Raw genomic sequence first — 26,656 nt, 5'->3', positions numbered from 1 at the left:
AAACACAATTTACACGAAGTCACCAGCTTTCTTAAACAATTGACAGTACTTATGAAGATGACGCCTGCACTAGTCTTTTATTACTAGGAAATAATGCTGCTTGAATGGAGACACAGTAGCATCCGAATCCAGGAGAAACATTTAAAAGTTGTTTCTTTTGTATTCAGTTCACTTTTTGAAGATAATATATACATTATTTTGAATACGAAACCAATTACATAGAGGTGGGAAGTATTAAGGATTTTTTTTTCTTTTTCTTTTTAAAAAATGGCAGGTAAGAAATCAACAAAATACATTCTCTACTTAAATTGTTTTGTTTCTGCAAGACAGTAAATAATCTATGAACAAATGCAATTTAATTCAATCATAAATTGGTTATCAAACATATTCACATGTTATCCACAAGAACGTGAACTGGTATAGAACAAAACATTTCATGGTATCCTTTTCATTTTTTGTCAAATGTCTGTCTACCTTTTACACTCTCATCATCTTCAGACAATTTGAACAAATACACCATGTGACTCTGTGTCGAGTGAAGTGAAACAAAAGCATATTGGAAATGCCAAACTGACTTTGGACTAGGAGAACTGTGCTTCCCCTTGTTTACTCTTGATATGCCCATTGTGTTTATTCACTTTCACATTTGTCTTATATATAAACATTTTACCCCATAACTAATAATAATACATTTTATTTATATAGCACCTTTCTCATGCTAACAGGAGTTAGTAGAAAGTCAATTCATTGATTCAAGCAGGCTTTTCCCATTTCCTGAAATGCAAATAACAGCTGAAGCCAATGATAACAGAGAAGCTGTCAGAAGAAATAAACAAACCTGAGGGGAAAAACGCCGTCTCTTTTGGTCAGGTGATGTGACATAAGCAGCTTGCGTGTAGGCATAGCTTTTGTAACGTGGCTTAGGAGAAGGTGAAGGAGTGCGAACACGACCCTGTGCAACACTGACTGTGATCTATAGAGAAGAAAAGAGAAGAAGAGAAAAAAGAAGGAAGCACATTGATAAAAAAGTGAAGACAGTAACTGGGAATCTTAAAAAAAGAGAAGAGTAAAGGAGAGGAAAACAGAAAACTAGCATGCACAAAAAGAAGAAAAGACATAGGGGACGAATAAGTAGAGTCAGGCAAATTTGCTAAATTCTTTGATACTATAACTTCTCTTGCCGATTCCCATTTCTGCGTGGGATCAATTAACAACTAAAATTATTACATAAAATAGCAATTTAATAAAATGAACTCTAATCCCTAAAATATCCATCAGTACATTTCCATTATCATTTAGTCCTCACCAGGGCTAAGATGGTAGTTTTCTGAATTGAGTGTATTGAAATTATTTATTCATTTTCTACACCAAATTGTAGCCCATTTCTGACTGAGAGATTTGAGAAAGGATTAAGTAAGTACAGCAAAAAAGAGGAAACCCAAATGAGTACACTAGTCTGTTGTACCATATACATTCATCTTGCAATTAGTATTTTCTCTTAACTATTAGAGAAAATACAAATCTATACTAATAAAAGGCAAAGCCTTCACTGAATGACTGACTCACTGACTGACTAACTCTCTCACTCACTCACTCACTCACTCATCACTAATTCTCCAACTTCCCGTGTAGGTAGAAGGCTGAAATTTGGCAGGCTCATTCCTTACAGCTTACTTACAAAAGTTAAGCAGGTTTCATTTCGAAGTTCTACATGTAATGATCATAACGGTCGACAACGTCCGCCATGTTGAACTTTCTTATTTATGGCCGCATCTTCACGAAATTTGGTAGGCGGCTTCCCTGCGCTAACCAAAACCGATGTACGTACTTATTTCGGTGGTATGACGCAACTGTCGGCCGCCATATTGAACTTCCCAACGTCACTAATTCTCCAACTACCCATGTAGGTAGAAAGCTGAAATTTGGCAGGCTCATTCCTTACAGTTTACTTACAAAAGTTAAGCAGGTTTCATTTCGAAGTTCTACATGTAATGATCATAACGGTCGACAACGTCCGCCATGTTGAACTTTCTTATTAATGGCCCATCTTCACGAAATTTGGTAGGCGGATTCCCTGCGCTAACCGAAACCAATGTATGTACTTATTTTGGTGGTATGAAGGCCGCTCTTTGTTACTTATGGGCCCATCTTCAAGAAATTTGGTATGCGGGTTCCCAACGCTAACTGAATCCTACTTACGTACATATATACGTCCATATCCTGCAGCTTGATCACCGTGTGAGGCGACGTTGGGTCTCCCATCCCAACGCCTCCAACGTTGTTGGCTGCCTGCCTATATAAGGCCGTCCATCGCTCCGGTCTCTACAATCCCTTCCTTGCTTCGCCACGGGATTCATGTCTCCCTGCTGATAACTAGAGCCTTTTTATTTAATCAGCTTCTCCGCTGTTTTATTGTTCGTTTATTACGATTAAAATTATTGTGTAGGTATTTTAGACTTACTTTACATTGTTCAGGTACCCATTTACTTTATCGTTCCAACCATACCCCCATTAACATGTCTATCGAGGTGATCACCATCGATCAAAGAACTGTCACTTACCGAGTGGTTTCCATACCTGGAGATGGCACCTGCCTTTTCCATTCTCTTTGTTACATATTGCACGGCCATATCAGGCTCACTCTTGATATCCGGAGGAACATTGTGTCTTATGTATTGAATGACTGGGACAGGTTTAAGGTGTGGACTGATGACGGTACAGGAGATAATTATACTACACAGGAGCACTATAAGAGTGAAATGCTTAAGCCCTTCACCTATGGATCTGCATGTGAGTTGATGGCTGCCGCTGAATTGTTTAGTTGTCGCTTTCGAGTGTGCTGAAATGGCCAAATATTTTACACCTTTCGACAACCGCCAATGCCTCTTAAACATCTTAGATTCACAGGTGACGATCTCAGTAGTGGACACTTTGATGTTTAAACTCTCAAAAGCTGGATGTGAAGTTATCGATAAAACTGGTTGTATACTTACAACGCTTGACAGATGCCGAATGTCACTTCAACACAAGTCCTGCAAATACTACCGTAATTGAAACAAATCATGAAACTCAAACCGATTATGACAGCAGCAATCCAAGCTGTGAGATATGAAACAAGATTACTTTTCACATGGCCAACTGTACGTTGCATGCTCAAGAGTAAGCTCAGCGCACAGCTTGGTCATATTACAACCAAATAAAAATTTGAAGGCAGTACTTCGCAGCTGCGAAGTGCGGGTATCTTGCTAGTGTAGAGATAAATGAGAAAACCCCAAACACAATTGATCTTAGGATGTATTAGGCAGTGAAAGTAACCACTACTTACTACGTGACAGTTATATTTAAACAAATAAACCACAGGAGATGAATTATAGATGGTGGATTTAAAATTACACTTTATTTAAAAAATATTGACTTTGCTTTTCACCGAGATTTCCATAATAAATATGGAAAGCAGGAATTGTGAAAAATAGGCAAGGTGGTAAAGAATTTTAAGTTTAGCTATTACATTAAATTCATAATAATATACCATACATAGGACTAACATTAGTAACTAGGCACATACGCCGAGATTTCTTGAGAAGACATTGTAAGGTTTCTAAACTGTTTTTGGCTCCCCCCAATGGGATGACACGCCGAAGAGCATCAAAAAGTGCGATCACCGCATCTATGGAGGACAGCCTATCAGCAACTGTGGGCACCCAACGCTGGAGCAGTCCACCACGAAAACAAATCCGAAACGATCGCGGTGGCGCTATGAGCACCTGCTGTCAATGAGTAATGCAAGGAACATTGTAAATGCAGGGAACAGTATTACTTGGCCACTAACCTGACCACAACCCTGCCCGATTGCTGTGTCTGTGTATAGGAGAGCGGTAGATCCCGTTACAATAAATAACTGTGCTGTTCCTGTTTCAAGCGGATTAAAGTTGTCTTTGCTAAAGTACTGAGACTCAGCTTTGGGTTTTGGGGTGCAAGTCAGAACTCACATGTCACAATATTTGCCATTTGATATTTTTCACATTTTTTAATGCCTGCTCTGTTGCTATGAATTTAAATATTTTTGTAAAAGATCATAGAGTCATGATGTAAGATTTATCTGATTCACCAGGAACCCTTGTCAGTAGTCATCTTACTGCCATGAGACAATACCCAAGTAAGACTAATGAGTTTACCAAAGAGGAATGATCTCTTTGAAATCAGTGCTCATAATTGTAAAGACAAGGCCAAGCTGTTATAACGGGAAAAGATTTGCCTAAAAATGCATTACTGAATTTCTTGTTTCAGTAACGTTGCTTTAAGAATCAGGAGGTTACGCTAGAATATTCATGACTATGGCTTTCTGCTTAGATTCCTTGATACGAGAAAATGTGCTGGGTAAATGGCTTGGTGTTCTGTTCATGGTAATGTCCTTTATACAATAACGACAAATCTCATGCTGTAACATCAGTGATATTTGGAAGAGGTAAAGCTTATCTTAAAAATCTGCATGGAATACTCTGGTCAATGTGGGAGTTTGCATCTGGAAATAGTGAACCAGTAGGAAAGTTTCCTGAAAATGCATATTATGTCACCAATTCTGAAAGAACACACAAATGCAGTTTATATAAGTGTGTGACTGACAGAAAAAGAAATATGATATCTCAAAAAGAAAAAGATACATCTAATCATGTTAATTTCAGAATTTACAGTATGTTTGGCTTGAAGTGTTTCTGTGTTATTTATAGCAGTTCACCTACAAACGTGACATTATTCTGCTCAACTAGGTTTAATTGAAAAAATGAACCATGTGTCTGTCATCTTCACATTTGCAAGGCACATAATTTTAAATACCAGTTCTTATCAGAAAACAATATGAGAAGATTAGTATTTTACCACATATTGCAGAACTATCACATATATTTCAAGGGAAAAATATAAATTAAATGGGCAGATAAAGGCCAACCATATAGATAACAATACAATTGTACTGCTTGTATCTGGGACTCATCAATGAGCTTGTCTTGAAGACTGCATCTTGAGATTTAACTTGAGACATTGCATCCATTATTAGAGACTTGACTCCGGAGATAAAGATATTGGATTTGAATTTAATTTGCTAATCTGTGATTTGCTCACATGTTTGTCTATTGATTAGATGTTTACTTACAGATCAGTGCTATCCTAGTCTATTCAGGATGGAAGGGAGATTCATCCATTTTCCAAAACTATGTAGTGCCAATGAGAGAGACTATCCCTTAAACCAGGGGTTCTCAAACTCGGTCCTGGGGGACCCCTGTGGCTGCAGGTTTTTGTTCCAACTAGATTCCCAACCAGTAAGAACACCTGATCTCATTTAATTAGCTGGTATTATGTATCTTTTATTCTACATTCAGAAAAGCACAGCAACATGATTTTTACATTCATAAGAAACTTAGAAATATTTCTGTTTTTGCTATGGATTTAAATGCTTAACTCTCTTATATTTCGCCCTTTCTCTATGCAGTTTGCTCCCTTCATTGAATCTTAATAATGACAATTAAAAACTAGCAGAGCAGAAACCCAAGCAAACAACACTCAATCGTGAAAGGCTGCAACTACTTTAGTGTCAGCCCCACAAAGTAGTAAATAACGGATTAATTAAACAATTAGAACACCTAGAAAAGTAGAATGACAAGATGAAAATACTGTTAAAAAGAAAAAAAATCATATAACTGCTTAATCCATTTTAATACTTTATTTTTTTTTTTACTAAACTTAGTGTTCTAATTTGTATATTGTTCCCAAAACAGGGAATCTGGGAAACAATAGTTCACTTAATTAGTCCAGGAGTCCAATTAAAAACAGAGGCTGGTTGGAACAAAAACCTGCAGCCACAGGGGTCCCCCAGGACCGAGTTTGAGAACACCTGCCTTAAACAATGTATATTTCAGTTTATATAGAAATAAAGACATTAAGAACAGTAATAAGAGAAGTGGTCTATGCCCCATTTGCTTTTTGGTTGTTAGGATTTAGCCTAAAAGTAAACAATAACATCTGTTTCTGTCATTATTCTGCAGGGGACATGTTTTCAAGATACAAACTGTATACAGACAAACTCTATTCAAGTAAACACATTTTCTGAACAATGTGCCATAATTTCTTAATACACTTTACTGCACAACTGCAGTAGTTATATTCCTTATATACATACTGGCAATATCCGTAGAACTTACCTGTTGAGAATAGCGTTGTTGGTGCTGCAATTGAAAATGTCCCTCCGGGGTGAACTTTGTCGGCCTTGGGAGCATCTCCACTTCCTGGATGGCTTCAATGGTTACTTGCTGAGGCAGAACTTGAAACAGTGATGTGACATACATGATGATGGACTTCTTGTCTGGATGTGCAATTGCAACATCTGTCAATAGAAATCAAGAGTAAATGGTTTAGTGGTTAGTATCTGTGAACCCATGTGTAGCAATACAGTACATTTGTGCCACATCCATAATAAGATATGTGGTAGTGCAGAAAATTCCTACAAGGCCTTATTCAAAGAAGGGTGTAAGCAATTCTAAATTATCATGACTGTTTTGCATGCAGATGAGATACATGCTAATTTTAAAATTGTACTCATTGCTCCATTCAAGCAAATCAAGGTCTATAATAATTCTTCTATGAAGGAAGTCTTTTTGGAACTCATTAGTCTTGATTAGGCAGTTTGTCACAGCCATCAGATTTAGTTATAATATAAAAGAAAGTGATGATGCCACATGACAGGTACATTGTCACAAATGTAATATTCCAAGTAAAACATTACATTAGGTTGCCTTATAGTAAGGAGACCAGAGTTCATGCCCTAGGTGTTCCTTGCGTCAAGCTTACATGTTCTCTCCATGTATGTGGGGGTTTTGTCCTGGTTCTCCGGTTTCCTCCCACAGTCCAAAGTCATGAAGGTTAGGTGAACTGGTGTTTCTAAATTGCCCTCTATATGTGTGTGTGTGTGTGTTTTCACCCAAGGATGAACTGGTGCCCTTTCCAGAGGTTGTAGGTGTATCTTGCTGATACTCTATAATTACTGGAATAGCCTCCAGCTGCATCGTGACTTTGCCTTGGATAAGCAGGTTAGGAAGATGGACAGGTGGATAGAAATGTTAAGTTAGCTATTCAGACTTTTAACTAGAGAAGAGATATTTAGAAGTTACTCATTTCCTCAATGATGTATACTTCAAAAGATACATTTTTCATTAGAAGTGCATATTTTCATGAAAGAAACATAAGAAGCTTGAGAAATGACAGCAGGCCACTCAGTTCATTAGTCTTGTTTGGTTATCTAAAAAGTAAGTTCTGCAGTGTTTCAGTACTTCTTGAATTTCAGACCTCTTTTCACTTCAAGTATGCCTCAAACATTTTGACAAAACATATCTTTCAGTTTCACTTAATTAACCCTCACAATGTTTTCATGTGCTGATTCAATGCCAGGTCTCTTTGATTTTGATTCCGCCCCCTTCTTATATGCACTGTCATAGATGGGCAGGGTCCATGCCCAGCTGGGACATCTCTGCTATGGAAGGACCATGCCAGTCTGGATAGAAGTCTGCCTTCCCCGTAGCGCTAGATGGCAGCCACCCTGGGTAGCAGCTGTGCCTTGGACTCCTCCAGGGAGCAATGTGAGATGGAGTCCGATACAGCCCTGTTGGGATCGGGGGGCGCTGCAGCTGTTCCAGAGCCAGGAAGTGCTGCCAGAAGTAGGGCAACGAACACCTAAAGCACTTCCGGGTGCCTTATATAAGGGACCAGTGGACAGTATTCGGTGAGCCAGAGTTGGGTGGAAGGTGGACAAAGCTTGCTATGAAGGAGTAAAGAGAGAAGAATTGTTAATATTATGTGCTTTTGTGTTGGTAGGACTGAGTTTTGCCTGTGGGAAATGGGGATGTTGTTTCCAACATGGTGAAGAAAAAAAAAAACATCTTTGTTTTTATTAGTGTGCCTCTAGCATATGTCTGTGTTGGGTTGGGTGGCTGGCACCTTGAACATGATTTTTTTTTTTTTTTTTATCACAAGCCTACTTTATATTGAATGAACATCTTAACCTGTAGTACCAATGATCCTAATTTTTGGAATAGATGACATTTTGGAAGTTTTTAAGGGTTGTAAACAAAAATGAACCTTGAATCCATTGGAAAAATCCATTAAAGTAAATATTGCATCGGAACTGACCCAAAGGATATGGCAGTGTTCAAAATGTACAGTTATACAAAAAATATGACTTTGAAAATGTTTTGCTTTTTGTAAAGTTAGGTCACTTTAGTAAATCCCTTATGTTTTCTAGCTGAAAAAGATGCCATTCAGGATGTCTGTATTTACGGTAAACAAACAATCCACCCTAATTGAAGTGTAAGAGCCACTAAAATTCAGCTAAAGCAAAAGAAGATTCTTTTTTTTAATTTGTGGAAATCCAGAAAAGGTCACAAGGTTTCATTCTAAATAGATCCAATTTAGAGTGCTTTTATAGATTTCAAATACGAAAATAGGCCAAATTTTACGTGACCTAAAAGAGGGTTAAATCAATTTTTCAAAAAACAATTTTTATTCTTTATATAAAATACATTGCAACCAATTGAAAATGTACACACACAATTCAGAAAATATTACTGTTGAATATATATAAAGAAAAGTTCTTATAAAGTTAAAATAACAGACACTTGGTATGCAAAATATGAATATTTAAATTTATGCTTAAAAAGCAGATGCAGTACTTCTTCCTATGTGAGCAACTAACTATACTGCACAATTTCATTTAATGAGCAGATTGTTAGCTGAACATTATTTTGATAAAAAAATACCAGTTTTATCAAATTTACTATGTAAGGTAAACATAGGGAATCACGGTGTATAAATCAGCAACATTTCCAAGTGCAACGTGATTGTCTCCACTTATAAAGTATAGTATATCCTAAAATACATTTACTTGTACTGTGTTAGATAAGACTGAAGTCATCTACACGATTTAGAGGCACTTTTTGTTTTTCTTATGCTTTTAAAATGGCAAATTATTCTTTTGGGTCAGTACAATGGCTCATAACAACTTTCTTTTAAATTTACTCTCGATTACTGCACACCTGCACACTATTGAGATTTCAGTGGAAGCATTGATGCAGAATTACTGTATATATCCTCAGTGTGAAAAGCAATTAAGAGTTGCTTGTAATAGTGCCGCTGAGTTAACAAATGAAAGGGATCAAATGCAGGGCAGTCTACTCATATAGTTTACTGTTACGTAAAACTGTCTATTTATATTTTAAAGTGATGGCAGGGATAGGTAGAGCTGAGGCATGCAGGCAGGGCAGTTGAGGAAGTTGGACAAGCATGCTGCCAAACTAATTCTGGGACAGGAGGGGGGCCAGGGCCACAATTTCATGTTGCCACCTAATAAAGAAAGAAGATATTGGTCAAACCCAGTTTTAGTCAACTCTTACCAAAGGCTCTGTGACTTAAGGCCTACCTATCTTTCTAACTATCTGATATAGGAGGGTGAAGGATAAGAGGAGATTTGATGTTGACATCGTTCGACAGTTTATTTAGAATTGAAGAAACAATTAAGCCAGCATGGAGGCACACCATTCTTTTCGGTCTGCACTTATTTGGGCCATCATTTGTTTTCCAAAGGACAGCATCTCAAAATACATTTTCAGGCCAAGCAAGACCTATTTGGCAAAGAAGGAGTGTGATGGAGTGCTTCAGTAGACGACCTAGCCTCCACAGTCAACCAAGCTAAACCCGCTAAAAATTACTTGGGCCAGAGAGTGAAGTAAAGTAGGCAACAAGATGCTCAGCAGACTCTTGGAAATGCACCCCAGGAAGCATTCCTCATGCAGCTGATTGAGTGAATGTCAGAAGTGTTCAAAACTGTCATCAAGGCAGAAAGAAGCTACTATGATTATTCTAAAATTCTAAAGTTTTTTTTAATGTTTAATTTTTCTATATGCTATTTCATATGTTGTAGTTTTGGTGTCTTTACTATTATTAAAAGAGTCAGCATAGCAAATAATAATATACATACATTCATACACAAGAACTGCTAGAACAGGCAAGGGGGGCCTGTACTTTATAGTTAACTCTCTAGTGATGTATTCATAGTATGTACATCATCATCATCTGATTCAGTCTCCCTCAGGCAACTATAAATTGTAATTATGATCACATTATACTGTTCAGTGAGGGGCTGAGGTGTCACCCGTTGCACAACTATACTCGGATCTCATCCGATGGTTTGCTGTGTGGTGGGTGCAGCAATCTACTCTCCTATACTTATTCCAGGACTACCATCCTCATCAGTTCTGCATAATTTTTTAATAAAAAAAAAAACTAGAACATTCAACCGCTATTGCACTTCTCTAGACATCACCTCTATCACTATCACGGAAAGCAACAACTTGGAACAGATTCCTGGTGCAGCCCCACCTTCAATTGAAACGATTCCCTAACCCTATCTGTTGTTCTGACCACATTTTATGCTTCCTCAGGCTAAATTGATGTGGGTTGGAAGTGGTGTCAATTGATATGAAAAGAATGGATATCACCAAAAAGAGGCCTAGACTATTAAACCTATGATGATAATTCAAGTTACATTAAGTCCTACACCAAGTTTAATGCAGCAACTTTGATCAAACACAACTAACAACTAAGCACTTACTATCGCTATGCATCAGCAGCAGTACTTGCTGTTTTACATACTTTAAACTAGGAAAACCAAAAAGCATTAGAGCTAAATGACATTTACTGAGAAAATAAGGACCATGGTTTTCATTTTCACATTTTAATACTGGAGTTGAAGCTAATAACTGCACATTCTCAGCACACTAACAATAATAAACATGATATCTCACAGTACTAGCAAGAAAAAGATAATGCCCCAAGCAGAAAATGCTGGCTGCAAATGGAATCCATCAGTTGTCCTTAAATTGTATTATTAAAATATATTTACCATGTTTTTTTTTTTTTATTGTGAAAAATTTGACAGCTTTTAAGACAGATAAAGCATAACCTTTTTTTTTTTCTACATTAGGGAGTGTTCAGTTTTACCCTGTGGTACATTAACCGCTCCAGTGGAGGAAAGTAATTAATTTTCCTTCATTGCTCTATAATAATCATGCCTAATCTAGAGAAAATAATGCAAATAGTTAACTGAACACTTAAACCTCTTACTAAATGTCACTCAGATTCTTATTATGCCTGTGTACCTTTAGAATGTGCAATTCTACATAATTATTCAGCTGATAACACTTTTGTTTTATGTGAACCTAGCTGGAGATTTCCATTTAGTCTCTGTTAACAATGTCAATTTTATGACAGAATCTGATTCCTATATTACCATTTAGCAACTGTTATTAAAATCAATACCGCAGCAAAGGAAAGCTCATGAAAAGCCCAATGCAAGCTCAACTGGCAATTTAATTCACATGATGGAAAACACACCGGTATTTTTCAACTTTCTGTCACAAAGTATCTGAGAAGAATTTAATCTGTGTATTTTACAGCAGGCAATTCCAACTTTCGTTGCGAGATTTTACCTCATGTTTTGCAAGATGTGAATAGTATATTAGCTTGCCATTAGAAACACAAAGTCAGCTCGGACTAGAAGCTGTCTTTCATGGTCCAGCTAAAACTCCTGTAATTCTAATGCTGCAATTTAAATAATAGGAATGGCTGTTACCTACAAATAATTCTTAATGTTGACTATTTCTGTTGCTTGCATGCACAAAATCATTATATTATTTTGTAAGAAACAGACTTCCATATTGTGTAAAAAAGCAAACTACTCTATTTGTGGCATGTCTATCTCTGCTAATCATTCCATAATAAGACTAACACATCACATCAAATATCAAGGTGTGTACTTTTAAACAGATTGGATCTGCATTGCATGTGCCAATGCACATTTAAACTGCTTCACGTTTAAACATTCACATTGACCATTATAAACCTTTTATACAAGGTACAATACTAGGAAATGAATGATATGCATTTACTGCAAAAGGCCAAGTTTACTACTGCTGGGAAAATAATGCTATGTGGTAATTATCTGTTAAGGACAGAGTCTCATATAATGGTAGAACTGTTTTGCCATTGCAGTCTGTTTAAAAGTAAAATTGTTGATAACAGGCTTTTGAAGAAAAAAATTGAAACAAAAATGACTGAACTAAATGGTAGTTAACATAATAGGTTATACTAATAATAGCTATTTTAAAATTAGTTTGCAATTAAACAAACTAATTGTTTTTAGCATTAAGTGCCTTCAAGTAGAAGCAGCATCTTTTCATATTCCAGAATATGAGACTAAGTTTGAAGGATAAACACAACAGGAAGTCAGAAAATAATTGATTTTGGTGAATTATTTAATGTCATTTAAGCACAGCCCAGTTTTAGGAAATCATTTAAAGTTTTAGTTCAGTTTTTCAAAATGTATTAACATTCTTGCAGTGTGTAGCAATAATAATAATAATAATAATAAAGAACTGGTAATCAGTATGTCCCTCTGATTTGTGTAACTCTGTTTGTTACCTGTTGACTTATTTTACATTTATGTTCACATAATTAGGATTAAGCTTGTACTAGAAAAATAAAATGCTGCTATGATGAAGTATAATTACTAATGCATTTCCAAAAGTAAAAATTCAATAAGCAATAAATTGCTGGAGACCAACAGTTGAAGGTCAGGTAAAGGATTATCTTATAGAAGTGTTTTTTTAGCTCTAATATTCAAGTTCCATTCATAAAAAGGGTATATACAGTAACTAGACTGTTTATTAGATCATTTTTTATAAACAAAATCCAAAAAAGTTGATGAAAAAGAGCTGCTAACACAAACTCCTATTGCCATCTATTAGCATTTGGCTGTCTTCCTACTAAAATCATCTACTGTATGTCATTACAACTTTGGACATTTTCTTCCATGCTAAACCATCTGGAGTCAACACAGAAAGCTTCCAGACTAGGTAACACCAACTCTTGATTAAATTTTGATGCTGATTTTTATTTGTTGGTTTCCATGACTGTGCCTATGGTGGAGTTAATGTAGAGGGTTCACATGCCTGTTTTCTTCCTGCACAACCCTAGCGTTGCTGACCCAGCTGAAAATCTATCCAGTTTATATCCATATCTTCATTCTCATCTTCATCCAAAGGAACTCCAGTTTAAAAAGACCATCAATACAGCTCACATTGTCTCTAAATAGACAACTTAGAAGTAAAAAAACACATATTTTACCTGGTGTTGTACTTACCCACTAGTTTCTATACCTGCCACCTCATTAAATGGAGTACTCTCTTTGAACCCCAGACCATTTTTATATCTCTGGTGTCATTTTTCTTCACATGACTCATTTCTATTTTTTAAAGATGGTTTGTTTCAACCAGCATTATAAGTGAAGCCAAATAATTTTTTATAAATGTTCAGATGGTTTGTCCTCCCTATGCTGCATTGTTTGTGATTTCTTTTCTGTTTCTTCTGTGGTGGTATTTTGAGCCATTACCATCTGATCAAAGCACAATGCAGCCACTGTATGATGCTAGAATGAAGGTGGGTACCCCAGCTGTCTACGAGACTGACTTAATCAAATCCTCTCAGACAAAGCCTGGAAATAATATGGAGTGACTTAAAAACATTTATGTTAGGTAGAATGCCCAATGTGGGCAGGACCATCTTATGGTCTTGTAACTCCTGCAGGCATCCACTGAGGATGCCACAGCTACAGCTCTCCACATTGCACTGAGCCACTTGGAATGCTTAAAGAGGTATGCAAGGATGTTTTTTTATTGACTATAGCTCATCTTTTAATACAATTAGTCCGGACATTCTAGTCAGTAAAGTGTCTAACCTAGGTATCCCTTCAATCTTCTGCGTCTGGATAAGGAGATTTCTCATCAACCACCCTCAGACAGCGATGGTCGGCTCCCACTTTTCCTCAACTTGCTTACTCAGCACCGGTTCTCCACAAGGCTGTGTGCTGAGTCAATTGCTGTTTGATCTCTACACCTGTGTCTGCTGTCCAGCCCACCCTAATAACACCTTCATCAAATTTGCCGAGTAAACTATGGTGGTTGGACTCATTACAGAGAGGAATGAGTCTGCCTACACTAAGGATATCCTGAAATTGTTAGGTTGGAGGTCAGCAAATAACCTGACACTGATCACCATGGAATCAAAAGGAAATCGTCTTTGATTTCAGGAAAAACAGTACAGAGCTGGCACTCCTCTGCATTAACAGTGATTGTGTGGAGAGGGTTCTAGACTTAAAATGTTTGGGTACCATCATCTCTGCTGACCTCTCTTGGACTGTAAACACCAAGGTGGTCATTAAAAAGGTTCAGCAGCAACTTCATTTCCTGAGACTGCTTAGAAAGAGTAATTTGGGTCAAAAGCTAATAGTGTACTTACACCACTCCTCCAGTGACAGCATGCTGGCATACTATATCACATTGTGGTACAGAAACTGCACTGCAGCAGAAAGGAGGAGCCTTCAGCATGTCATCATTGCAGCTAAGAAGAGATTGTTGGAAGTTCCCTGTCCTCTCTTGAAGACTTGTATACTTTTCTGCTGCCCTGGCAGGGCAAAAAATATTTTGAAGGAACCCTCACATCCCGGTTTTCGCCTGTTTAACCTGTTGCCCTCTGATAGGGCTACACGTCCATCAAATTAAGGGAAAACAGACTCAGGAACAGCTTCTTCCCTAGAGCCATAACAACACTGAATCTCAATATGCACTGACCATCTCTCTCTGTGCCTCTCGATTTTTTTTCTCTCTCTCTCTACAACCCATATGTAGTAATTTTATATTTTTTCATATACTGTTCAAATGATTTGTTGCTTCTCATTGCATCTGAAGGGGTAGTTGCGCTATAGTTTTGTTATACATGGTATAATGACAATAAAGATTTCAAATTCAAATTTCATATTTTTTTTGGAGTTTTCTTTTATTTTGTTTTTTTCTGTCATCCCAGCCATCTGAGCTTATAACTGGACTCATCTTTAGAGACATGTATTTAGAGTAAGGACACTACCCTTCTACTAATTACATATCTATGTTTAATAGGATTGTACAGATGTAATTTCTTTCTTTGTTACTTATTCATTAATACTCTTACCTAATCTTATTTGTTTTTTCTGTTCTTGTAACTTTAACATTTTGTAAAGCACTTTGAGCTACATTGTATGAAAATGTGCTTTATAAATAAAAGTTATTGTTGTTGTATGAGAGGATTAGACTGTTAGCCATTTTTCATTGAACCTGATACCGCAAAATATACAGTGCTCCTTTGATAAACAGATATTCTCTGTAATGAAAGATAAAACAACTGGAAAACCATAAACTAAGTAGTAAGTACTAATTTTAATCACTTTGTAAAAGCCACAATAATTAACAAAGCCATGTTTGCAGGTAGATAGAAATATAAATGACTGCATCTCTTATAACTTATTAAAGTTTGTATAAAGGATGTTGCTTGTCAAGAGATATTCTTTTGGGTTCTACTGAAGAACTTTGACTGGGAGCACAATTATTAAAATACTGAACACCCCATTGTAATAATTATAAAAATCAGCTTACTATTTCAATTGTCCATCCATTACTTCTGTTCTAGTTTAAGAAGTAAGGCCAAAAAAAAAACAGAAAAAAAATAACACAGAAGCAAATGTTGCCTTTGGCAGGTTATAGATAAAGTATACCATTGCTTTACATCTTCAGGTTTAAAGTTGAGTTGAAGCTTTTAAGATCCTAGAACCTTGTTGTGGAGGCATCTTTTATGCAACCTAAATGTATAGTTGACCACTCAAAGAAAATGCATCAGAATGAGAAAGACTGTTATGGTCTTGGCACCAATAAAATGTAAAACATCAGAAATATGCATGGAGAAATCACACAATAACCACCCAAAAGGAGACAACCCAGCATTCCAGAGGTGTAGCATTCCATATACAGTGTAAGAAGATGTGTAACCTATGGAAGTAAAAGCTACACATCCATCTTCTGTGTTGCTAGGTTTTGACAATTTAATTATTTAAGGTAAGCATGACAGAGGTTTTGAGGTAAGGTTTCTACTCACTAATTATGGTAGCAGGATGATTGGCAAATACAAGTAAGAAATTCATTGTACATTTTGTACATGTGACAATTTGGACCTTGTAAACCTATGATCCTATAATCTGTTCATCCAATGAAGAGCTGACTGGAACTGATTTCAATAATGATGGACACATGGTGGGAAGCAACTCTAGACGCATTCAATATCTGTGATGTGCCGCCTACTAATCTATGAACAAAAGACTTAAGTGGGATTGTCACAGAACAAAACGTCCAGGGATTGGTAAGTGCACTCTAAAACCTCCAGAAACTAAACAGAGTTAAAGTCTCTGCATTAGTAGCAGCAGCAGCTTTTCAGTGGGTAGGATTATTTAAAAAAACAATGAAGAAGAATCAAGAATAAGGCTGAATTATTTGATCTCATGTTATATGCTTATTTAGACCTTTAACTGATCAGTGTCTAAAGGAATTCAAAACTGCACAACATACAATAAACACACTGTACAAACCTTTCAAATTTATAATTTTACAATATATATATATATATAGACACAGTGCTGTTCGAATAACAACTTCTGAAGAAGCTCAAACAACTGAGTGTTTTATACTCTCATTCTGAGATGATTTATTAAGTCAGTATTTTTCACCTCAGCCATGCATCAAATTTTTATACTACACTCCACCTTATGAGTTGTTCTTTTCATAATGCTTGTTAAATTAAATGTTCAGTAGTTTGGACAAGCTTACCGAGGTTTTTAAGTTAAAGGTTGAATTTTAACTGGTTTAAAAGTGGAAAATGGTTGGGCTAACTGACAGCCAATAATGATATGCCATTGCAGGTTTACTGTGCAATGATATTTACATAAGCAATTTTCATCTTCTGGAAATAAGATTTGACATTTAGATGAGGTAAAACAACCACGAAAGCTGATGAGGTGGTATCTGAATTAAATAAGAAATGTTAAAAGTTAAAGATTACACTGAAGTGTTACTTGTGGGAGTAGTTAAAAAAAACGTTTTTAAAAAATAATGCAGTGTGAACTTTTTAAGCAAGAATACCTCTTTTTTGTGCTGTTTTGTCATGTGGTTTATCTAACAAGTCCTTGAAAAATTGTTGTGAAATAAATATGCAACTAACAACAGCAATTTCACTTAGATTAAGCAAATGGTTGTCACCATAAAGAAGATTTGCGTCTTAAAAGTGAAAACTGAGAGAGCATCCTGTCTCATCTAGCTCGGTGCAAACAACATGTGGATGAGTTGAGAAAGGCTGCAGTGGTACATACTGAGCAAGAAAACAATAATAAAAGTAAAGCAGAGATTACCAGCCATGAACATAATGGTTTATTAATATGTCCATTAGGTAGAGGCAAAGTGGGAAACAGAGAATAGTCAACAGGCAAGTTGGTAAGGAAGCCAAAATTAAAATTGTAAAACTGCTCTTTTTTCTTTTTCTTTTTCTAAGAAAGTGAAAAATAGATTAAGAATCTTTCTGATAACCATAGAACATATTTAAACCATGTTTGTATTGTCATAAATAATGCTCCTCTGCATTTAGGTGAAAAGAAAGTTCCTCCTTCTTTGAAAGTATCAATATAAGGCAAAATACAATTCTTATAAAAAGTACTCACCCTCTTAGTAGTTTTCTCATTTTAGTGTTATAAAATATTGCACCAGAGTGGATTTAATTTGACTATTTTGACACCAATTACCATAAAAAGACTCAAACATGTACAAATGTCAAAGTTAAAACACATTTCTGCAAAGAGGTCATAGCTAATTACAAGTATAAAATGCAAAATAAGTGTTCACATAAGTTTACACCTCATTTAATATAGCACACCTAAATCATCACTACTGCAGCCATTTGGTTTTAGAAGTCTCATAATGAGTTTCTTGGAGATCATCTGTCTATAGTTTCAATTGACTGTAGTATAAATACACCTTAACTGGAAGCTCCATCTTGTGGTGAGTCAGTATGGTGGATTAACATAAACAATGACGCCAAATGAACACTCCAAGAAAAACTCACTGAAAAGGTGATTGAAAAGCACAAGTCAAGAGATGGAGACAAGTGGAGAAAATATCCAAGTCACTGAACATCCCTTAGAGTCCAGTTAAATCAATCAGTAAGACATGGAAAGAGTATGGCACAGCTTTATGTCTACCTAGAGCAAGCAGTCCACAAAATTTGACAGACTGAGCAAGAGCAAGGCTAATGAGGAAGCTCACCAAGAGACAAATGATAGCCCTGAAGGAGTTACAAGATACAGTGACTGAGATTGGACAGCCAGTGCAAAATCTATTGTTCTTCAGGAGCTTCAGCAATAGAAGCTTTATGGGAGAGTGGCAAAGAGAATGAAATGCATCTCACCTAGAGTTTTCCAGGAGTCAAAAGGGAGATTCTGAAGTTGGCTGGAAGAAAGCTCTATGGTTTGATGATATCAAAATCAAGTTTTTTTGGCCTTGAGCCTAAACCTCATGTTTGGCATAAGTCAAACATTGTACATTATCAAATGCATGCCACACCCACTCTGATGCATGGTGGTGGTAGAAACTATGGAGGGACTGGGAAGGTAAAATGAATAATCAACAAAATACAGGGAAACTCTAAGTGCCATCTGCAAGAATCCTCCATCTTTGGAGAAGATTTTTTTCAGCAAGATAACGACCTGAAATATAAAGTCCAAGCTATATAGGAATGACTTAAAAAAAACAACAGTGTTAATGTCCTGGAGTGATATAGACCTGGAACTGACATAGCTTGAGCTGTTTTGCCAAAAATAAGGAAAACTTGCAGTGTTCAGCTGTTCAAAGCTAATAGAGATCTGTGCATACGGAGTCAAGGCTGGAATGGCTGCCAAAGGTGTTTCTACTAAATTCTGACCTGAAGGAGGCAAATACTTATACAATTAATTATTTTGTGCTTTATATTTGTAATTAATTTAGATCACTTTGCAGAGATCTTCAATCACTTTGTCATTAGATTGTCTTTTCCTGTTGATCGATGTCAATAATGGCAAATTAAAGCCACTGTGATTCAATTGTTATTTTTTGTTACCCTGCAATCTTCTGTTACCCTTTTATGTTGTATACTTTAGATTGTAGTTTTAAATTTTCTGTGGAAAAAAATCGCAATTTAACAGAAGATTAATACAATCTTCTTCCATAAAGAATCACTAAATGATCGGTGGTTAAAATATGCAGATACCATAAAGAAATTATTTATAGCATAGCAAAAATAAAATTCCTTGAGTTCATATTATTGCAGACTCACAGAGCATCTGAATTTAAAGAGCCTACTAAAAAGAAATGTTACAAGCTTCTCAAAATGATGATATGCCACATACTTGAACGGTGATATACAACTTCCTATTTTCCTCACTTTCACTCTGACATAATCCAGGCAAATTAATTTCATTTTCCTGGGAAATAGATACACAGATCAGTTAACCAAGTGGAAATCTATCAAGTAAGCTCAATAGAAAAGAACTAATTTAAAATATCCTGCAAATGACAGCTTGTTGAGGTTTAGCTTGTCAGTAAATAATGGCCTTCAATGACATTCAACCCATCTCTTATGTCCTTAAGTACAGTATAATAAAATACTGAAGACTCTCCAGTAATATTTTATGTGGACAATAATCTTACATCTGTGGTTATCTAGATAAAAATTTATTATCAGTGGCAACATAATAACAAGCCATTGAATGAAATTGAAACCTACAAAAAATCTAACTGCTACAAAAAAATTGGAAAGCAGTGCATTTGAACCATCTTAGTAAAGAGCATACCCTCACTTGCATTAATGAACATTTAAACTACAGCATATCATTTGCCACATATTGTACAATGTGAAATACTATGGCAATAGCATTTGGTAATTTTGTAAAAGATCCTAAATTAGCATGTCTTTATTGAGTATGACAATGTGAATATAAATGCCCTGTGAGGGGCCTCTGAAATGTCTTGTGCCTGATGCTAAAGGAACAGAACCTGAAAAGCAGGGTCAGAAAATGCATGCATGAGTTTACCTCAAATGTATAGTATACAAAATTCTCCTACTCTATCTGTGAGAAATTCACATTGGTATGTGTCTTATAAAAAGTCATGTTATAGAGAAAATATAGCCAACCAATCAGCGTAATTAATGGTACTGTAAATGCATTGCTCTAATGTTGTAAATGCCTCTCAAAAATCTAAACCAGTAACCTACAACTTCATGTAATCTACTACTTAAATAATACCACTTGTAAGTGTACCTGTTATGATTGTTCTCTTCAAAGTCAAATTCAATATGTCATCTGGCTAATCTGGTGAAGTAATTGTCATTTTAATTATAGTGTTCATTTCTTTTCATTTTCATTTGATAACCTCAATCACATTCTGGAAAAAGTAATTTTCCATATCCAGGACCAAGACATATAGGAATGAGTTTTGCTGCCAGAGGTTAGTTTACCTTGGCCTCCATTTTCTCCATCCATACCATGCATTCTCTCTGTGCCACGTGTATTGTTATTTTTGTTTGCACACGCACACTCGCTGCGGTTGCAGCAATGAATTTCAGGAAATTTGATGCCAACATCAAAAGATCGACTTGTGAGATTACTCACACTATAAGATAGCGAACTATAATTTCTGATGACAAAAATTTCTTACATTATATAACAACATAATTGTAAGATGCAACTGGGCATCGCAACCCCCTCAATACTGCATGTGAAACAATGGCAGATAAAGCCAAAATTCGGGCGGATTCACAAAATCTATCGGTAACATGCCAATCAGGTTAAAATTGTGCCAGTACCACATAGTGTATGACTGGTTTAATATAGGAGGAACATGGAGGTGAATTGCTCTTTCTCTAGATTGAGAAGAACTAGATAAGGCAATTTGGGCATATAGTTAGGATATGTACTGAGGAATTCCCATGGGAAGTAAGCTACAGTTCATTTGAGAAAAACCAAGAGGTGTAGACCCAGGACATTCTAGTGAAATGATATCCCTCAACTGTGTATGACTGTTTTCAAGGAAGATCTTGAGAAGGTTTCTAGGGATAGGGAGGCCTGGTCAGATCAGCTCAACTTGTTTCCTAAAGTGACGTTCACCAGGAAACTTGATGATTAACTACAGAACATCCATCCATCCATCCATTTTCTAACCCGCTGAATCCGAATACAGGGTCACGGGGGTCTGCTGGAGCCAATCCCAGCCAACACAGGGCACAAGGCAGGAACCAATCCTGGGCAGGGTGCCAACCCACCGCAGACTACAGAACATGTTATAAAAAATAAAACACCTTGTCTAGTGTAAGCTCTGTTGGCAACTCTGATGGGCTCATAAATGTAGCAGCTTGCTGTATGAATTCTGGTACCAACTGTTAGTTATAAGGGCTTAAATTCAAGAGTACCAGTAGGCACTACTGAAAGCCACAGCAGGGCTGTTCTTGAATATTCTTTATTTACGGTAAAGAGTGGTCATTCAAAACTTCTTGTAAGAAATACTGTTGAATCTGTATGAATGTTACCTTTCCCTAAAAGTTGGTAGTTAGTACTTCTTATTTTACCATGTTACTAAAATTGTACTGTTTTGTAAGCTGCCACCAGACAATTTAACAACTGTCAGCTTGTCAAATTTCCCTTGTTTGTCTTTTATGTTGAGAATGAGGTTGGCTTTGTGGGGCTTCGATCAATATCAATATTATTTTTATGAGACACTTCTCAAGACATGTTGTGACACATCAAATACTAGTAGAAGCAAACTGGACTCTTCTGTATATGATATGTGGAGTTGAGCTCTGGCTGTAAAAATGACCACTATTTAAGCATATAGAATAAAATGCTCATCTGCTTTGTATTCACAAAATATTGTTAAAATTAGAACCGAAATGCTATTTTAGACAATTTCAAAATGTTGCTGAACAGGCATGTAAAATAAATTAAATGTTAATTCCTGTGAATATTATTTTCATAGAATAATTTTAACTCCAATTATAATGTACCTTTTAACGGGTATATTTTCTCAGAAGTTGTCAGAATTCTTTTTTAAGTTTAACATTAAGTTAGATCATCTGTTGTCATTTTTTTTTATTTATTAAAACATTCAACAATCTTCAGTTCCCTCTAGTATCACTTCATAGTAAATATGTTAACTATGAAGAATAAAATTTTTCATATGTATTAATGAATTATGTTGCAGATCGCAGCTAACAATCACTCATTTTGTGGTCTATCAGAATTGATTTTCTTTCTCCGAACTAACACTCAGTGTTATTTTATACATGGACACTGATTTGGGTGCTGCTTTGGCACACTATTAGAATGCACTTAATCCTGGCCTGGATACCTTGTATGTGGAATTTGCACGATACCCTCATGTCAGCATGGATTACTTCTGGTGAATCCAGTTTCAGCCCATTGACAAATCGAATTGGTTCAGTGTAAATTTGCCCTGCATTTTTTGCTATATTGATAAATTAGTCCACATGTATAAACAGATTATGTTCACCGTCATTTAGCATGAAATAATCAGATATTACATATCAGTAGCCTTAGCTTTTTCTTAAAGGAACATTCTTTAAAAAAAAAAAATCAGCACATACTAAAGGTTTAGACCAATGGTTCAATAGAATCCACTGAAACCGTTTTAACATTTCTTAGAATGCCTACGGCACCATGGGACCTATTGAGCTAATCATCAGACATGTTCAATATTACTCATGTCAATCATAAACCAAATATCACAAAAATATAATGGCTGAAACAGAAAAACTACCCTCAGCTATTTCTCGGGATACTCAAAATCTGCAGTGTTATCTAATAAAGCCAATGAAATGTGACCTATCATCACAAATTTCACATAACACATTTGATTAATTTGTGTTCAAAGATATGCTGCAGTTCAAGTTTTTAATTGAATGATGAAGAATAAATAAAACAATTTATATAAATTACAAAATGCTACGGGGTACTGACTGTGTAGGGAGTGTTTAATTAATATGAAGCCATATTAAACTAAATGAATGAAAAAGCATACTTGAAATTGTTATAATCAATGAAATAATGTTGGCATCTGGGACCTTTCTGGCAAACAGAACCTCTTACTGAGAATTAGCCTGTTTTGTTATTCACAAATATTGTTTTTTATCCTATCTATCCACATTTTACTTTACAAAAGGTATCTGATTCAGGATATACTTATCACATAATATCAGATCACCCAAACTAGAGCTAAATGTGCTTAGTAAACAATTGTGACAATCCATTGAAAACCAGCATCACCTTCAACAGAAAACAAAAATATTTGCCTCATATCTTGTCATGTCATTTTCTGTCCCTCTTGATCCAGTCCAGGGTCTTAGGGGGAGCTGGAACTTATCCCAGCTAGCCTTGGGTACAAGGCAAGGTCAAATCCTGGACAGAACCTCAGTCCGTCACAGTGCTTCATATCAGTTATGTAATAAAACCTTTAGGTATTTAATTCGAGATTGAAAAAAACGTGTGCTTTAGTTTAAATTTTATTTGTTTATTTAGAATGGTGGTTAGAAAAACACAACCTAGTTTTGATTTTTCAGATTTGCCCAATTTACCTTATACCACTGTTAGTGTAGGACAAAAGCCTTCATATTGTTAAATTAAGTTTCGGTGCCTATAAATACCATACCGTACTTGAGTTTTGTTTCAGAGTTCTCATTTTCTTTGCCACAAGCCCTTACACAGCCACCTACAGTATAACATTCTCAAACCCACTTTTTCCAAATTGAGAGCATTGGGGCACAAGTTAGGAATGAATCCTACACAGAGTTGTAGTCCATCACAAGACTGGCTCATCCACATTCACTTGAAATCAGATTTAAAATTTAAAAGCACCAATTAATACAAATGTCTAGCGGAAGAAGGCTTGGGGTACCAAAACCGGGTGTGAAATTTAAAAACAGGGTATTCTGTCTGTGAGCCAGCAGCATTAACTACTATACCACCACAACACCCTCAAATCCAATTATATATCCACATTTGAATAAGTATGTTTAATATTTGTACTTTTTTTAAATTTAAAAGCAGCTTTGCTAAATTCAGGACACTGTACTATTCTTAAAAATCCCAAGTGCCTTACACTGCAGTACTCATCCAACAATCCAGCAGAACAAAAGTATAAACTCTAGAAATGAATATTCTCTGGGTTAAGCACCACGACTCCAGTGCTTACCTAGAAATGTTCCTATCAAATGCTGCACATCTGTATGGCTCCTTCATATGAATAATATAATAAAAGTTCTACTTAGTCAAAATTAAATTTGTGACTTCACTGTACATATCTAAAATTCTAAAGCCATTACAGTACTTATTTAGAATTGAAATACAAAATTATAGTAACATTAACTTCATGCACATGACATTTACTGTTTTCTTGGATTAAATGAATTTTATCACCTTATCAGTGTGACGTCTATAATTTCAATTGAATAGAAGATTTTATTTGTTAATTAAAAAACAATAATGAAAGTTAAATAAAAATCACACTTTAACACAAATGTTAAATTACCTCTCTTAGGACTGCAGTTGCTTTCAATTTATAGCCCCTCAGGACATATTGAATACTTGGGCTCATAACCACAACTCACCTCATCAAGGCATCTGATCTGAGGCAATGAATTGCTTTAATCAAAGCAGAAATGGTCAGAGCTCCATGGTATAGGTAAAGACATTACTAATAATTAATCTTCTTTTATTGCTGAGGTTGAGATACCAACAATTTTCATGTCACCTTGCCTAACAGACTAATGTATCACTAACCTCCCAAACTTGCAGAATGAAATATTTCACATTATAGCTATTTGTCTACTTCTGTGGTACACAAGCCAGGATGAATTCTGGCACTTGTCAGACCATGATAAATTACCACTAGTCTAATACTTGTCAGACTAGTGATTATTGATTACATGGAAACATTGTAGTACGGAAGAGGTGAGCGACACTCCAGCAAACAAAGATATGAAAAAGAAAGTACATTGACTTCAGTTCACTGATCAATATTTCTGTACGTTTCATTTCACATTTATCAGAGATACATCCAAGTGAAAAAGGAAATTCCCAGTTAAGCCCGCAATAGAGAGGTACTTGGCAGTTTAACATAATGTGTTGGATATGGCTTATTTCTTCGATAAAATGCATGCAATGAGGAGCAAACGGACTACATCACCGAAAATTCTCAAAATGTGCAGATGAACTAATAATACTTGTCATTCATTATTACTTATGCTAAGTGTGGTGCAGTGAACACTACTACTACACTACTATCACACTTTTTTTTCTTGTCTATTTAGATAGTCAAAGCTGGGGAGCTGTCAAAAAACAGGCCCTCTTAAAGCCCAATGAGGCATTCTTTGTGTGATTTTGGGCTATACAAGAAAAAAAAATAGTTGTTTTTGTTGTTCAACAGACCTGGGTTCAAGTTTCACATCCATTCACTTTCTGTGTTGGGTTTGCATGTTCTTCCTATACCTAAGAGAGTTTTCAGATGCCAAAACAACATGCAATAATATAATATATTTTATAAGAAATAGTCAAAATAGAAGTTCATTGTTACAATCTGTAAAAAATACTGCAAAAAGTTGAAGCGTGCAAAATAAAATATGCAATCCTAGTGGACATTTATTCTCAGGAAAAAAAAATAAAAAAAAACACACCTCTCTATAATCATATTGTTCCACAAGGTAATTATACTGTGGGAAAGTTCATATAAAATAATGTAATCAATTCAAATTGGAAAGATCTAAAAGCAGAATAACAAATCTGTCCAGTCAGTGTGGCATTTATATTTGCTTTCTTGAAAAGGTTGCTTCTGCATTTTGAAACAGGATGATGATTAATCTTGTTATATGTTCCACAGGTAAAAATGCAAGACCATTGAATATAAATACTCAACATTTGCATTTCTGTTAAAAAGACTTTAATGATCTAATATTTACATGATGCTATAAATTGCAACAAAATGGGAACATGACAAAAAGTAAAGAATGAACACCTAACGGGGTATTATTTTATTTTTTTATTTTATAAAGTTAATGATCAGTTTGCTGGTGATCAATTCTTCCATCAGCATCTAAATCTGCTGAGAACACCACAGGACAGATTTCGGTGAAAGGCCAAAGAAATCCTGTCCTGACATGGGGATAAGAACGTTATACGCGCCAATTTTTAAACTGAGATTCTTGAAGATGTAAAGCAATTGCACTCACTACTACACTGTGCTACTCAAGTTCTCCAATTAAAACCCTCAAGATTGCACCTTAGAATATCTCTTTTTATCTTCTGTGCTTTCATGAAAGATGCAGCATTTCAGAATATGAGCATAGGATTTCAAATTTATTTTCTTTTAATTTTTTGTTTCAGAAGCAAAACATAACCCAATCAAATAAATATATAGCAAGTGTAATATAATGTTCCAAAGACATGCCATAAAAATCAACACTACACTGATACAACATTTATGTTTCTTTCTGTTTATTTATTTATCTTTTTTTTTTGGGCAATATAGTTATACTTAAATACTTTAACTATAACACCGTTTTCATGTCTGTTACACTGTACTGACAACACCGCCTCCACAGATAACAGTGC

General features: G+C 35.7%; 1 protein-coding gene across 12 annotated transcripts in view; it reads right to left on the bottom strand.

Annotated features, from left to right (window-relative positions):
* Nucleotides 1-26,656, bottom strand: part of dmd (dystrophin) — a 2,654,580-nt gene that overhangs the window by 1,816,587 nt on the left and 811,337 nt on the right. For all 12 annotated transcript variants that reach the window (XM_039745194.1, XM_039745193.1, XM_039745197.1 and 9 more), the window contains exons 8-9: nucleotides 6,195-6,376; nucleotides 839-973 (exon numbers count right to left, since the gene is read on the bottom strand). In XM_039745194.1, coding sequence (XP_039601128.1) covers nucleotides 839-973; nucleotides 6,195-6,376 — 317 coding nt within the window. The remainder of the gene's footprint in view (nucleotides 1-838; nucleotides 974-6,194; nucleotides 6,377-26,656) is intronic.

Source organism: Polypterus senegalus, chromosome 2 (assembly GCF_016835505.1).
Source record: "Polypterus senegalus isolate Bchr_013 chromosome 2, ASM1683550v1, whole genome shotgun sequence".
Lineage (NCBI taxonomy): Eukaryota > Metazoa > Chordata > Cladistia > Polypteriformes > Polypteridae > Polypterus > Polypterus senegalus.
The sequence above is the reverse complement of the archived record's forward strand: the minus strand, read 5'-3'. Positions and strand labels throughout refer to the sequence as shown.